This window comes from Lithobates pipiens, unplaced genomic scaffold, assembly GCF_037356315.1.
Source record: "Lithobates pipiens isolate NorthernLeopardFrog02 unplaced genomic scaffold, aLitPip1_a1.2 Scaffold_13, whole genome shotgun sequence".
In the NCBI taxonomy this organism is placed as follows: Eukaryota; Metazoa; Chordata; class Amphibia; order Anura; family Ranidae; genus Lithobates; species Lithobates pipiens.
The window spans coordinates 538,502,665-538,516,682 of NW_027507718.1; the positions used below are offsets into that span (position 1 = coordinate 538,502,665).

Consider the following 14,018-nt stretch of genomic DNA (forward strand, 5'->3'; position numbering starts at 1 on the left):
CTCCTCTACAGGTCCCGCAGACCCTTGGAGGAGAGTGACCAACCAACACCATGCTTGACACTCTCCTCTACAGGTCCCGCAGACCCTTGGAGGACAGTGACCAACCAACACCATGCTTGACACTCTCCTCTACAGGTCCCGCAGACCCTTGGAGGACAGTGACCAACCAACACCATGCTTGACGCTCTCCTCTACAGGTCCCGCAGACCCTTGGAGGACAGTGACCAACCAACACCATGCTTGACACTCTCCTCTACAGGTCCCGCAGACCCTTGGAGGACAGTGACCAACCAACACCATGCTTGACGCTCTCCTCTACAGGTCCCGCAGACCCTTGGAGGACAGTGACCAACCAACACCATGCTTGACGCTCTCCTCTACAGGTCCCGCAGACCCTTGGAGGACAGTGACCAACCAACACCATGCTTGACACTCTCCTCTACAGGTCCCGCAGACCCTTGGAGGACAGTGACCAACCACACCATGCTTGATACTCTCCTCTACTGGTCCCGCAGACCCTTGGAGGAGAGTGACCAACCAACACCATGCTTGACACTCTCCTCTACTGGTCCCGCAGACCCTTGGAGGAGAGTGACCAACCAACACCATGCTTGATACTCTCCTCTACTGGTCCCACAGACCCTTGGAGGAGAGTGACAAACCAACACCATGCTTGACACTCTCCTCTACTGGTCCCGCAGACCCTTGGAGGACAGTGACCAACCAACACATGCTTGACGCTCTCCTCTACAGGTCCCGCAGACCCTTGGAGGACAGTGACCAACCAACACCATGCTTGACACTCTCCTCTACAGGTCCCGCAGACCCCTTGGAGGACAGTGACCAACCAACACCATGCTTGACACTCTCCTCTACAGGTCCCGCAGACCCTGGAGGACAGTGACCAACCAACACCATGCTTGATACTCTCCTCTACAGGTCCCGCAGACCCTTGGAGGACAGTGACCAACCAACACCATGCTTGACGCTCTCCTCTACAGGTCCCGCAGACCCTTGGAGGACAGTGACAACCAACACCATGCTTGACACTCTCCTCTACTGGTCCCGTAGACCCTTGGAGGACAGTGACCAACCAACACCATGCTTGACACTCCCCTCTACAGGTTCCACAGACCCTTGGAGAACAGTGACCAACCAGACCATGCTTTAAACGCTCCTCTACAGGTCCCACAGATCGTTGGAGGACAGTGACCAACCAACACCATGCTCGACTGTCTCCTCTACAGGTCCCGCAGACCCTGTTGGAGGACAGTGACCAAACCAACACCATGCTCGACTCTCCTCTACAGGTTCCACAGACCCTTGGAGAACAGTGACCAACCAACACCATGCTCGACTGTCTCCTCTACAGGTCCCGCAGACCCTTGGAGGACAGTGACCAACCACACCATGCTCGACTGTCTCCTCTACAGGTCCCGCAGATCCTTGGAGGACAGTGACCAACCACACCATGCTTGATACTCTCCTCTACTGGTCCCGCAGATCCTTGGAGGACAGTGACCAACCAACACCATGCCTGACACTCCACCTGCCCCACCCGGTCCCCTCACCAAGTTCAGCCCCAACACTGGGGGGGAGACGGACCAGCTGCACCATGCCTGATACACCACCCACCCAGCCAATCCTCCTGCCTAGGGGGATTCTAGGAGGGGTTTATCCTTCACACTCCTCCCAGGAATTCTGCAATGAGAAGTCTTTCTGATTTGATAAAAGAGGTTCAGAGAGACGGCTGTGCCAGAAATCTCACATCAGATCTCCAATTATGGAGACTCGTCTCATCTCACGCGTGCCATACAAGAGGGGTCAGGATTGGTCAATTATTATACACTATTCATTATCAGATGGGCACAGCAATCGAGGCTGGAAAAAGACACCAAACACACATTATATATATATCATACAGAGTGGAGAGAGAGAACAGAGCGGTTGAGGGAGGGAGAGGAGAGAGAACAGAGCGGTTGAGGGAGGGAGGGAGAGGAGAACAGAGCGGTTGAGGGAGGGAGAGGAGAGAGAACAGAGCGGTTGAGGGAGGGAGAGGAGAGAGAACAGAGCGGTTGAGGGAGGGAGAGGAGAGAGAACAGAGCGGGTGAGGGAGGGAGAGGAGAGAGAACAGAGCGGTTGAGGGAGGGAGAGCAGTGAGAACAGAGCGGTTGAGGGAGGGAGAGGAGAGAGAACAGAGCGGTTGAGGGAGGGAGAGGAGAGAGAACAGAGCGGTTGAGGGAGGGAGAGGAGAGAGAACAGAGCGGTTGAGGGAAGGAGAGGAGAGAGAACAGAGCGGTTGAGGGAGGGAGAGGAGAGAGAACAGAGCGGTTGAGGGAGGGAGAGGAGAGAGAACAGAGCGGGTGAGGGAGGGAGAGGAGTGAGAACAGAGCGGTTGAGGGAGGGAGAGGAGTGAGAACAGAGCGGTTGAGGGAGGGAGAGGAGTGAGAACAGAGCGGTTGAGGGAGGGAGAGGAGTGAGAACAGAGCGGTTGAGGGAGGGAGAGGAGAGAGAACAGAGCGGTTGAGGGAGGGAGAGGAGAGAGAACAGAGCGGTTGAGGGAGGGAGAGGAGAGAGAACAGAGCGGTTGAGGGAGGGAGAGGAGTGAGAACAGAGCGGTTGAGGGAGGGAGAGGAGAGAGAACAGAGCGGTTGAGGGAGGGAGAGGAGAGAGAACAGAGCGGTTGAGGGAGGGAGAGGAGAGAGAACAGAGCGGTTGAGGGAGGGAGAGGAGAGAGAACAGAGCGGTTGAGGGAGGGAGAGGAGAGAGAACAGAGCGGTTGAGGGAGGGAGAGGAGAGAGAACAGAGCGGTTGAGGGAGGGAGAGGAGAGAGAACAGAGCGGTTGAGGGAGGGAGAGGAGAGAGAACAGAGCGGTTGAGGGAGGGAGAGGAGAGAGAACAGAGCGGTTGAGGGAGGGAGAGGAGAGAGAACAGAGCGGTTGAGGGAGGGAGAGGAGAGAGAACAGAGCGGTTGAGGGAGGGAGAGGAGAGAGAACAGAGCGGTTGAGGGAGGGAGAGGAGAGAGAACAGAGCGGTTGAGGGAGGGAGAGGAGAGAGAACAGAGCGGTTGAGGGAGGGAGAGGAGAGAGAACAGAGCGGTTGAGGGAGGGAGAGGAGAGAGAACAGAGCGGTTGAGGGAGGGAGAGGAGAGAGAACAGAGCGGTTGAGGGAGGGAGAGGAGTGAGAACAGAGCGGTTGAGGGAGGGAGAGGAGAGAGAACAGAGCGGTTGAGGGAGGGAGAGGAGAGAGAACAGAGCGGGTGAGGGAGGGAGAGGAGAGAGAACAGAGCGGTTGAGGGAGGGAGAGGAGAGAGAACAGAGCGGTTGAGGGAGGGAGAGGAGAGAGAACAGAGCGGTTGAGGGAGGGAGAGGAGTGAGAACAGAGCGGTTGAGGGAGGGAGAGGAGAGAGAACAGAGCGGTTGAGGGAGGGAGAGGAGAGAGAACAGAGCGGTTGAGGGAGGGAGAGGAGAGAGAACAGAGCGGTTGAGGGAGGGAGAGGAGTGAGAACAGAGCGGTTGAGGGAGGGAGAGGAGAGAGAACAGAGCGGTTGAGGGAGGAGAGGAGGGAGAACAGAGCGGGTGAGGGAGGGAGAGGAGTGAGAACAGAGCGGGTGAGGGAGGGAGAGGAGTGAGAACAGAGCGGTTGAGGGAGGGAGAGGAGTGAGAACAGAGCGGTTGAGGGAGGGAGAGGAGGGAGAACAGAGCGGGTGAGGGAGGAGAGGAGGGAGAACAGAGCGGTTGAGGGAGGGAGAGGAGAGAGAACAGAGCGGTTGAGGGAGGGAGAGGAGTGAGAACAGAGCGGGTGAGGGAGGGAGAGGAGTGAGAACAGAGCGGGTGAGGGAGGGAGAGAAAAGTGAGAACAGAGCGGGTGAGGGAGGGAGAGAAAAGTGAGAACAGAGCGGGTGAGGGAGGGAGAGGAGTGAGAACAGAGCGGGTGAGGGAGGGAGAGGAGTGAGAACAGAGAGGTTGAGGGAGGGAGAGGAGTGAGAACAGAGCGGTTGAGGGAGGGAGAGGAGAGAGAACAGAGCGGTTGAGGGAGGGAGAGGAGAGAGAACAGAGCGGTTGAGGGAGGGAGAGGAGAGAGAACAGAGCGGTTGAGGGAGGGAGAGGAGAGAGAACAGAGCGGTTGAGGGAGGGAGAGGAGAGAGAACAGAGCGGTTGAGGGAGGGAGAGGAGAGAGAACAGAGCGGGTGAGGGAGGAGAGGAGGGAGAACAGAGCGGGTGAGGGAGGGAGAGGAGAGAGAACAGAGCGGTTGAGGGAGGGAGAGGAGAGAGAACAGAGCGGGTGAGGGAGGGAGAGGAGAGAGAACAGAGCGGTTGAGGGAGGGAGAGGAGAGAGAACAGAGCGGTTGAGGGAGGGAGAGGAGAGAGAACAGAGCGGTTGAGGGAGGGAGAGGAGAGAGAACAGAGCGGTTGAGGGAGGGAGAGGAGAGAGAACAGAGCGGTTGAGGGAGGGAGAGGAGAGAGAACAGAGCGGGTGAGGGAGGAGAGGAGGGAGAACAGAGCGGGTGAGGGAGGGAGAGGAGAGAGAACAGAGCGGTTGAGGGAGGGAGAGGAGAGAGAACAGAGCGGGTGAGGGAGGGAGAGGAGGGAGAACAGAGCGGTTGAGGTAGGGAGAGGAGGGAGAACAGAGCGGTTGAGGGAGGGAGAGGAGAGAGAACAGAGCGGTTGAGGGAGGGAGAGGAGTGAGAACAGAGCGGGTGAGGGAGGGAGAGGAGTGAGAACAGAGCGGGTGAGGGAGGGAGAGAAAAGTGAGAACAGAGCGGGTGAGGGAGGGAGAGGAGTGAGAACAGAGCGGGTGAGGGAGGGAGAGGAGTGAGAACAGAGCGGGTGAGGGAGGGAGAGGAGTGAGAACAGAGAGGTTGAGGGAGGGAGAGGAGTGAGAACAGAGCGGTTGAGGGAGGGAGAGGAGAGAGAACAGAGCGGTTGAGGGAGGGAGAGGAGAGAGAACAGAGCGGTTGAGGGAGGGAGAGGAGAGAGAACAGAGCGGTTGAGGGAGGGAGAGGAGAGAGAACAGAGCGGTTGAGGGAGGGAGAGGAGAGAGAACAGAGCGGGTGAGGGAGGGAGAGGAGAGAGAACAGAGCGGGTGAGGGAGGGAGAGGAGAGAGAACAGAGCGGTTGAGGGAGGGAGAGGAGAGAGAACAGAGCGGGTGAGGGAGGGAGAGGAGAGAGAACAGAGCGGTTGAGGGAGGGAGAGGAGAGAGAACAGAGCGGGTTGAGGGAGGGAGAGGAGAGAGAACAGAGCGGTTGAGGGAGGGAGAGGAGAGAGAACAGAGCGGTTGAGGGAGGGAGAGGAGAGAGAACAGAGCGGTTGAGGGAGGGAGAGGAGAGAGAACAGAGCGGGTGAGGGAGGAGAGGAGGGAGAACAGAGCGGGTGAGGGAGGGAGAGGAGAGAGAACAGAGCGGTTGAGGGAGGGAGAGGAGAGAGAACAGAGCGGGTGAGGGAGGAGAGGAGGGAGAACAGAGCGGGTAAGGGAGGGAGAGAAAAGTGAGAACAGAGCGGGTGAGGGAGGGAGAGGAGAGAGAACAGAGCGGTTGAGGGAGGGAGAGGAGAGAGAACAGAGCGGGTGAGGGAGGAGAGGAGGGAGAACAGAGCGGGTAAGGGAGGGAGAGAAAAGTGAGAACAGAGCGGGTGAGGGAGGGAGAGGAGAGAGAACAGAGCGGGTGAGGGAGGGAGAGGAGAGAGAACAGAGCGGTTGAGGGAGGGAGAGGAGAGAGAGAACAGAGCGGTTGAGGGAGGGAGAGGAGAGAGAACAGAGCGGTTGAGGGAGGGAGAGGAGAGAGAACAGAGCGGTTGAGGGAGGGAGAGGAGAGAGAACAGAGCGGTTGAGGGAGGGAGAGGAGAGAGAACAGAGCGGGTGAGGGAGGAGAGGAGGGAGAACAGAGCGGGTGAGGGAGGGAGAGGAGAGAGAACAGAGCGGTTGAGGGAGGGAGAGGAGAGAGAACAGAGCGGGTGAGGGAGGAGAGGAGGAGAACAGAGCGGGTAAGGGAGGGAGAGAAAAGTGAGAACAGAGCGGGTGAGGGAGGGAGAGGAGAGAGAACAGAGCGGTTGAGGGAGGGAGAGGAGAGAGAACAGAGCGGGTGAGGGAGGAGAGGAGGGAGAACAGAGCGGGTAAGGGAGGGAGAGAAAAGTGAGAACAGAGCGGGTGAGGGAGGGAGAGGAGAGAGAACAGAGCGGTTGAGGGAGGGAGAGGAGTGAGAACAGAGCGGATGAAGGAGGAGAGGAGGGAGAGCTGTGTGGGAGTAGAGTGGATTGGGTGGGGGTGGGCTGCATCTGGGATAGAAACAAACATCACTGGCAGGAGCGGAACGAACTGAAGATGCCACCCCTGACCCCTGACCTCTGTACATTACCCACCCCTGACCCCGGAACGCTGTACATAGAAATACATTTTAAGCCCCTCCCACGGTTCACACAATTTTTCCACACTCACTATTCCCTGCGGGGCAATATACAGGCTGCCATTAGCCCCTCCCACCGCCCCGCCCCCATTCTCAGGGAATTCAGCCTTTCAGGAGTTCCCAGGTGTGGAACCAATCAGTGCGGACAAATATATCAGGGAGTCGCAGAGGAAGATTCTCATTGGTTGTATTTATTGATAAGGGCGGGGCTTTCTACAGAGTTCTGAAGAAAAACTATGCCCTATGTGGAAAGTGAAGCCAGGACTGCGGCACTAGAAGAGGAGGACATGTCCCCTCCCCCATAGTACCTGGAGGGACGGGGAGGGAGGCAGGGATCCTCCTCCATAGAACCTCAGAGAGGTCACATGACCCTGGATGAGGGCGGGTCACAGGACGGGACCTCCTCCGAATCCCCCATAGCGGGATCCCAGGGATGAGGAGGAGTCCATTCTCGCCGAGCGCTCGTCTCCCTCCACCGATCACGTGATACCCGCCATCCAATCATTCCACCAGCTCTGGGATGACATTGACCATCAGGGTCTCGTACCCTCGCCGGACAATCACGGACAGTTTTGGTTGGCTGTTCACAGCGTCAAAGACGTCCTCGGCGGTCACCGCCTTGTGGGCGTTTATCTCCAGGATGATGTCACCAGGCTTCAGGCCGGCTCTGAGGAAACACAAGAGAGATGGGAGGAGTCAGTGTGCCGAACAGACCCGCCCCCTCCCCACCGGGGAGGGGCAAGAGAGGCCAGATGAAGTCTCACAATCTTATGAAAAAATGCTGCTTCCTGCCCTCCCCCTCCAGTGCTGGCGGAGCTGAGAAATAGCCACACCCCCCTCGTATGGCTGAAGAGAGGAGGTGTGTCAGAATGTAAAGGGGCGTGGTCTACTAAATAATCTCACATGTTTTCATCTGTGTATAGTGCTGTCCTCCACCTCCAGTGCTCTGTGCTGGCAGAGCTCAGTAACAGCCATAACCCTCAACACATGGATAGTCTGAGCAACCAGAACCCACCAAAACCAGGAAAGGACCCACCAAAAGGGGGGAAGAAAGAAGGACCCACCGAAAGGGGGGAAGAAAGAAGGACCCACCAAAAGGGGGGAAGAAAGAAGGACCCACCAAAAGGGGGGGGGGGGGGAAGAAAGGACCCACCAAAGGGAAAAAAGGGCCCAGCAGGAGGAAGAAAGGACCCAAAACCTGATTTATGGAGAAGGGTCAAATATCTCACAGCCCTTCTACTTGGGGGAGGGGAAGAGGAATCTCAGAATCCTTCTACTGGGAGGAGGAGGGGGGAGGAATCTCAGTCCTTATCCTGGGAGGAGGGGGGGGGAGAGGAATCTCAGTCCTTCTACTGGGAGGAGGGGGGGGGAGGAATCTCAGTCCTTATCCTGGGAGGAGGGGGGGGTGGGAGAGGAATCTCAGTCCTTCTACTGGGAGGAGGGGGGGGTGGGAGAGGAATCTCAGTCCTTCTACTGGGAGGAGGGGGGGGGGAGGAATCTCAGTCCTTCTACTGGGAGGGTGGGAATCTCAGTCCTTCTACTGGGAGGAGGAGGGGGGAGGAATCTCAGTCCTTCTACTGGGAGGAGGAGGGGGGAGGAATCTCAGTCCTTCTACTGGGAGGGTGGGGGGGGGGAGAGGAATCTCAGTCCTTCTACTGGGAGGAGGAATCTCAGTCCTTCTACTGGGAGGAGGAGGGGGGAGGAATCTCAGTCCTTCTACTGGGAGGGTGGGGGGGGGGAATCTCAGTCCTTCTACTGGGAGGAGGGGGGGGTGGGAGAGGAATCTCAGTCCTTCTACTGGGAGGAGGGGGGGGAGGAAGAGGAATCTCAGTCCTACTGGGAGGAGGGGGAGGGAAGAGGAATCTCGGTCCTTCTACTGGGAGGAGGGGGGGGGAATCTCAGTCCTTCTACTGGGAGGAGGGGGGGGGGAATCTCAGTCCTTCTACTGGGAGGAGGGGGGGGGGAGAGGAATCTCAGTCCTTCTACTGGGAGGAGGGGGGGGGAAGAGGAATCTCAGTCCTTCTACTGGGAGGAGGGGGGGGGAGAGGAATCTCAGTCCTTCTAATGGGAGGAGGGGGGGGGGGAAGAGGAATCTCAGTCCTTCTACTGGGAGGAGGGGGGGGGGGGGAAGAGGAATCTCAGTCCGTCTACTGGGAGGAGGGGGGGGGCAGAGGAATTTCAGTCCTTCTCCTGAGAGGAGGAGGGGAAGAGGAAGAGGAATCTCAGTCCTTCTACTGGGAGGAGGGGGGGGGAGAGGAATCTCAGTCCTTCTACTGGGAGGAGGGGGGGGGGGGGGGGAGAGGAATCTCAGTCCTTCTCCTGGGAGGAGGGGGGGAAGAGGAATCTCAGTCCTTCTCCTGGGAGGAGGGGGGGGGGGGGAAGAGGAATCTCAGTCCTTCTACTGGGAGGAGGGGGGGGGAAGAGGAATCTCAGTCCTTCTACTGGGAGGAGGGGGGGGGAAGAGGAATCTCAGACCTTCTCCTGGGAGGAGGGGGGGGGGAGGAATCTCAGTCCTTCTACTGGGAGGGTGGGGGGGGTAGGAATCTCAGTCCTTCTACTGGGAGGAGGGGGGGGGGGGAGAGGAATCTCAGTCCTTCTACTGGGAGGAGGGGGGGGGGGGGGTGGGAGAGGAATCTCAGTCCTACTGGGAGGAGGGGAGGGAAGAGGAATCTCGGTCCTTCTACTGGGAGGAGGAGGGGGGGGGAAGAGGAATCTCAGTCCTTCTACTGGGAGGAGGAAGAGGAATCTCAGTCCTTCTACTGGGAGGAGGGGGGGGGAGGAATCTCAGTCCTTCTAATGGGAGGGGGGGGGAAGAGGAATCTCAGTCCTTCTACTGGGAGGAGGGGGGGGAAAGAGGAATCTCAGTCCGTCTACTGGGAGGAGGGGGGGGGGGGGAAGAGGAATCTTAGTCCTTCTCCTGGGAGGAGGGGGGGGGGGGAATCTCAGTCCTTCTCCTGGGAGGAGGAGGGGGCAGAGGAATCTCAGTCCTTCTACTGGGAGAAGGGGGGGGGAGAGGAATCTCAGTCCTCCTGGGAGGAGGGGGGGGGGAGAGGAATCTCAGTCCTTCTACTGGGAGGAGGGGGGGAGAGGAATCTCAGCCCTTCTCCTGGGAGGAGGGGGGGGGGGAAGAGGAATCTCAGTCCTTCTACTGGGAGGAGGGGGGGGGAAGAGGAATCTCAGTCCTTCTACTGGGAGGAGGGGGGGAAGAGGAATCTCAGTCCTTCTACGGGGAGGAGGGGGGGGGGAAGAGGAATCTCAGTCCTTCTACTGGGAGGAGGGGGGGGGGAAAAGAGGAATCTCAGTCCTTCTACTGGGAGGAGGGGGGGGGAGAGGAATCTCAGTCCTTCTACTGGGAGGAGGGGGGGGGGGGAAGAGGAATCTCAGTCCTTCTACTGGGAGGAGGGGGGGGGAGAGGAATCTCAGTCCTTCTACTGGGAGGAGGGGGGGGGGGGGAGAGGAATCTCAGTCCTTCTATTGGGAGGAGGGGGGGGGAAAGAGGAATCTCAGTCCTTCTATTGGGAGGAGGGGGGGGGGAAAGAGGAATCTCAGTCCTTCTCCTGGGAGGAGGGGGGGGAAAGAGGAATCTCAGTCCTTCTACTGGGAGGAGGGGGGGGGGGGGGGAAGAGGAATCTCAGTCCGTCTACTGGGAGGAGGGGGGGGGGGGGGAAGAGGAATCTCAGTCCTTCTATTGGGAGGAGGGGGGGGAAAGAGGAATCTCAGTCCTTCTCCTGGGAGGAGGGGGGGGAAAGAGGAATCTCAGTCCTTCTCCTGGGAGGAGGGGGCAGAGGAATCTCAGTCCTTCTACTGGGAGGGGGGGGGGGAAGAGGAATCTCAGTCCTTCTCCTGGGAGGAGGGGGGGGGGAAGAGGAATCTCAGTCCTTCTACTGGGAGGAGGGGGGGGGGGAAGAGGAATCTCAGTCCGTCTACTGGGAGGAGGGGGGGGGGGAAGAGGAATCTCAGTCCTTCTATTGGGAGGAGGGGGGGGAAAGAGGAATCTCAGTCCTTCTCCTGGGAGGAGGGGGCAGAGGAATCTCAGTCCTTCTCCTGGGAGGAGGGGGGGGGAAGAGGAATCTCAGTCCTTCTACTGGGAGGAGGGGGCAGAGGAATCTCAGTCCTTCTACTGGGAGGAGGGGGCAGAGGAATCTCAGTCCCTTCTCTTGAGAGGAGGAGGGGAAGAGGAATCTCAGTCCTTCTACTGGGAGGAGAGGGGGGGGGGGAAGAGGAATCTCAGTCCTTCTACTGGGAGGAGGGGGGGGAATCTCAGTCCGTCTACTGGGAGGAGGGGAGGGGGGGGGAAGAGGAATCTCAGTCCTTCTCCTGGGAGGAGGGGGGGGGAATCTCAGTCCTTCTCCTGGGAGGAGGAGGGGGGAATCTCAGTCCTTCTCCTGGGAGGAGGAGGGGGGGAATCTCAGTCCTTCTCCTGGGAGGAGGAGGGGGGGAATCTCAGTCCTTCTCCTGGGAGGAGGAGGGGGCAGAGGAATCTCAGTCCTTCTCCTGGGAGGAGGGGGGGGGGGAAGAAGAGGAATCTCAGTCCGTCTACTGGGAGGAGGGGGGGGGGAAGAGGAATCTCAGTCCTTCTATTGGGAGGAGGGGGGGGGGGAAGAGGAATCTCAGTCCTTCTCCTGGGAGGAGGGGGGGGAAAGAGGAATCTCAGTCCTTCTACTGGGAGGAGGGGGGGGGGAAGAAGAGGAATCTCAGTCCGTCTACTGGGAGGAGGGGGGGGGAAGAGGAATCTCAGTCCTTCTATTGGGAGGAGGGGGGGGGGGGAAGAGGAATCTCAGTCCTTCTCCTGGGAGGAGGGGGGGGAAAGAGGAATCTCAGTCCTTCTCCTGGGAGGAGGGGGCAGAGGAATCTCAGTCCTTCTACTGGGAGGAGGGGGGGGGGGAAGAGGAATCTCAGTCCTTCTCCTGGGAGGAGGGGGGGGGAAGAGGTATCTCAGTCCTTCTACTGGGAGGAGGGGGGGGGGGGGGAAGAGGAATCTCAGTCCGTCTACTGGGAGGAGGGGGGGGGGAAGAGGAATCTCAGTCCTTCTATTGGGAGGAGGGGGGGGGAAAGAGGAATCTCAGTCCTTCTCCTGGGAGGAGGGGGCAGAGGAATCTCAGTCCTTCTACTGGGAGGAGGGGGGGGGGGGAAGAGGAATCTCAGTCCTTCTACTGGGAGGAGGGGGCAGAGGAATCTCAGTCCTTCTCTTGAGAGGAGGAGGGGAAGAGGAATCTCAGTCCTTCTACTGGGAGGAGAGGGGGGGGGGAAGAGGAATCTCAGTCCTTCTACTGGGAGGAGGGGGGAATCTCAGTCCGTCTACTGGGAGGAGGGGAGGGGGGGGGGAAGAGGAATCTCAGTCCTTCTCCTGGGAGGAGGGGGGGAATCTCAGTCCTTCTCCTGGGAGGAGGAGGGGGGAATCTCAGTCCTTCTCCTGGGAGGAGGAGGGGGGGAATCTCAGTCCTTCTCCTGGGAGGAGGAGGGGGGGAATCTCAGTCCTTCTCCTGGGAGGAGGAGGGGGGGAATCTCAGTCCTTCTCCTGGGAGGAGGAGGGGGGGAATCTCAGTCCTTCTCCTGGGAGGAGGAGGGGGCAGAGGAATCTCAGTCCTTCTCCTGGGAGGAGGGGGGGGGGAAGAAGAGGAATCTCACTCCTTCTACTGGGAGGAGGGGGGGGGGAAGAAGAGGAATCTCAGTCCTTCTACTGGGAGGAGGGGGGGGGGGAAGAGGAATCTCAGTCCTTCTCCTGGGAGGAGGGGGGGGGAAGAGGAATCTCAGTCCTTCTACTGGGAGGAGGGGGGGGGGGGGAAGAGGAATCTCAGTCCTTCTACTGGGAGGAGGGGGGGGGGGAAGAGGAATCTCAGTCCGTCTACTGGGAGGAGGGGGGGGGGGGAAAGAGGAATCTCAGTCCTTCTATTGGGAGGAGGGGGGGGAAAGAGGAATCTCAGTCCTTCTCCTGGGAGGAGGGGGCAGAGGAATCTCAGTCCTTCTCCTGGGAGGAGGGGGGGGGGGGGAAGAGGAATCTCAGTCCTTCTACTGGGAGGAGGGGGCAGAGGAATCTCAGTCCTTCTCTTGAGAGGAGGAGGGGAAGAGGAATCTCAGTCCTTCTACTGGGAGGAGAGGGGGGGGGGGAGAGGAATCTCAGTCCTTCTACTGGGAGGAGGGGAGGGGGGGGGAAGAGGAATCTCAGTCCTTCTCCTGGGAGGAGGGGGGGAATCTCAGTCCTTCTCCTGGGAGGAGGAGGGGGGAATCTCAGTCCTTCTCCTGGGAGGAGGAGGGGGGGAATCTCAGTCCTTCTCCTGGGAGGAGGAGGGGGCAGAGGAATCTCAGTCCTTCTCCTGGGAGGAGGGGGGGGGGGGGAAGAAGAGGAATCTCAGTCCTTCTACTGGGAGGAGGGGGGGGGAAGAGGAATCTCAGTCCTTCTACTGGGAGGAGGGGGGGGGAAGAGGAATCTCAGTCCTTCTACTGGGAGGAGGGGGGGGGGAAGAGGAATCTCAGTCCTTCTACTGGGAGGAGGGGGGGGGGAAGAGGAATCTCAGTCCTTCTACTGGGAGGAGGAGGGGGGAAGAGGAATCTCAGTCCTTCTACTGGGAGGAGGGGGGGGGAAGAGGAATCTCAGTCCTTCTACTGGGAGGAGGGGGGGGGGAAGAGGAATCTCAGTCCTTCTACTGGGAGGAGGGGGGGGGGAAGAGGAATCTCAGTCCTTCTACTGGGAGGAGGGGGGGGGAGAGGAATCTCAGTCCTTCTACTGGGAGGAGGGGGGGGGGAAGAGGAATCTCAGTCCTTCTCCTGGGAGGAGGGGGGGGGGAAGAGGAATCTCAGTCCTTCTCCTGGGAGGAGGGGGGGGGGGGAAGAGGAATCTCAGTCCTTCTACTGGGAGGAGGGGGGGGGGAAGAGGAATCTCAGTCCTTCTCCTGGGAGGAGGGGGGGGGGGAAGAGGAATCTCAGTCCTTCTACTGGGAGGAGGGGGGGGGGAAAGAGGAATCTCAGTCCTTCTACTGGGAGGAGGGGGGGGGGAAAGAGGAATCTCAGTCCGTCTACTGGGAGGAGGGGGGGGGGAAAGAGGAATCTCAGTCCGTCTACTGGGAGGAGGGGGGGGGAAGAGGAATCTCAGTCCTACTGGGAGGAGGGGGGGGGGGAAAGAGGAATCTCAGTCCGTCTACTGGGAGGAGGGGGGGGGGAAGAGGAATCTCAGTCCGTCTACTGGGAGGAGGGGGGGGAAGAGGAATCTCAGTCCTTCTACTGGGAGGAGGGGGGGGGGGAAAGAGGAATCTCAGTCCGTCTACTGGGAGGAGGGGGGGGGGGAAGAGGAATCTCAGTCCTTCTATTGGGAGGAGGGGGGGGAAAGAGGAATCTCAGTCCTTCTCCTGGGAGGAGGGGGCAGAGGAATCTCAGTCCTTCTCTTGAGAGGAGGAGGGGAAGAGGAATCTCAGTCCTTCTCCTGGGAGGAGGGGGGGGGGGGGAAGAGGAATCTCAGTCCTTCTACTGGGAGGAGGGGGGGGGGGGGAAGAGGAATCTCAGTCCTTCTCCTGGGAGGAGGGGGGGGGAAGAGGAATCTCAGTCCTTCTCCTGGGAGGAGGGGGGGGGGGAAGAGGAATCTCAGTCCTTCTCCTGGGAGGAGGGGGGGGGGAGAGGAATCTC

At 59.4% G+C, this 14,018-nt stretch overlaps 1 protein-coding gene across 1 annotated transcript; it reads right to left on the minus strand.

The window, feature by feature from the left end:
• Nucleotides 1–6,571: 6,571 nt before the first annotated feature.
• On the minus strand, nt 6,572–7,068 carry HTRA2 (HtrA serine peptidase 2; the record flags this gene model as incomplete). The annotated part of the gene is given in 1 exon segment (XM_077478265.1): nt 6,572–7,068. A coding segment is annotated over 1 exon segment (166 nt), but the record flags the coding sequence as incomplete, so codon positions are not given.
• Nucleotides 7,069–14,018: the final 6,950 nt, after the last annotated feature.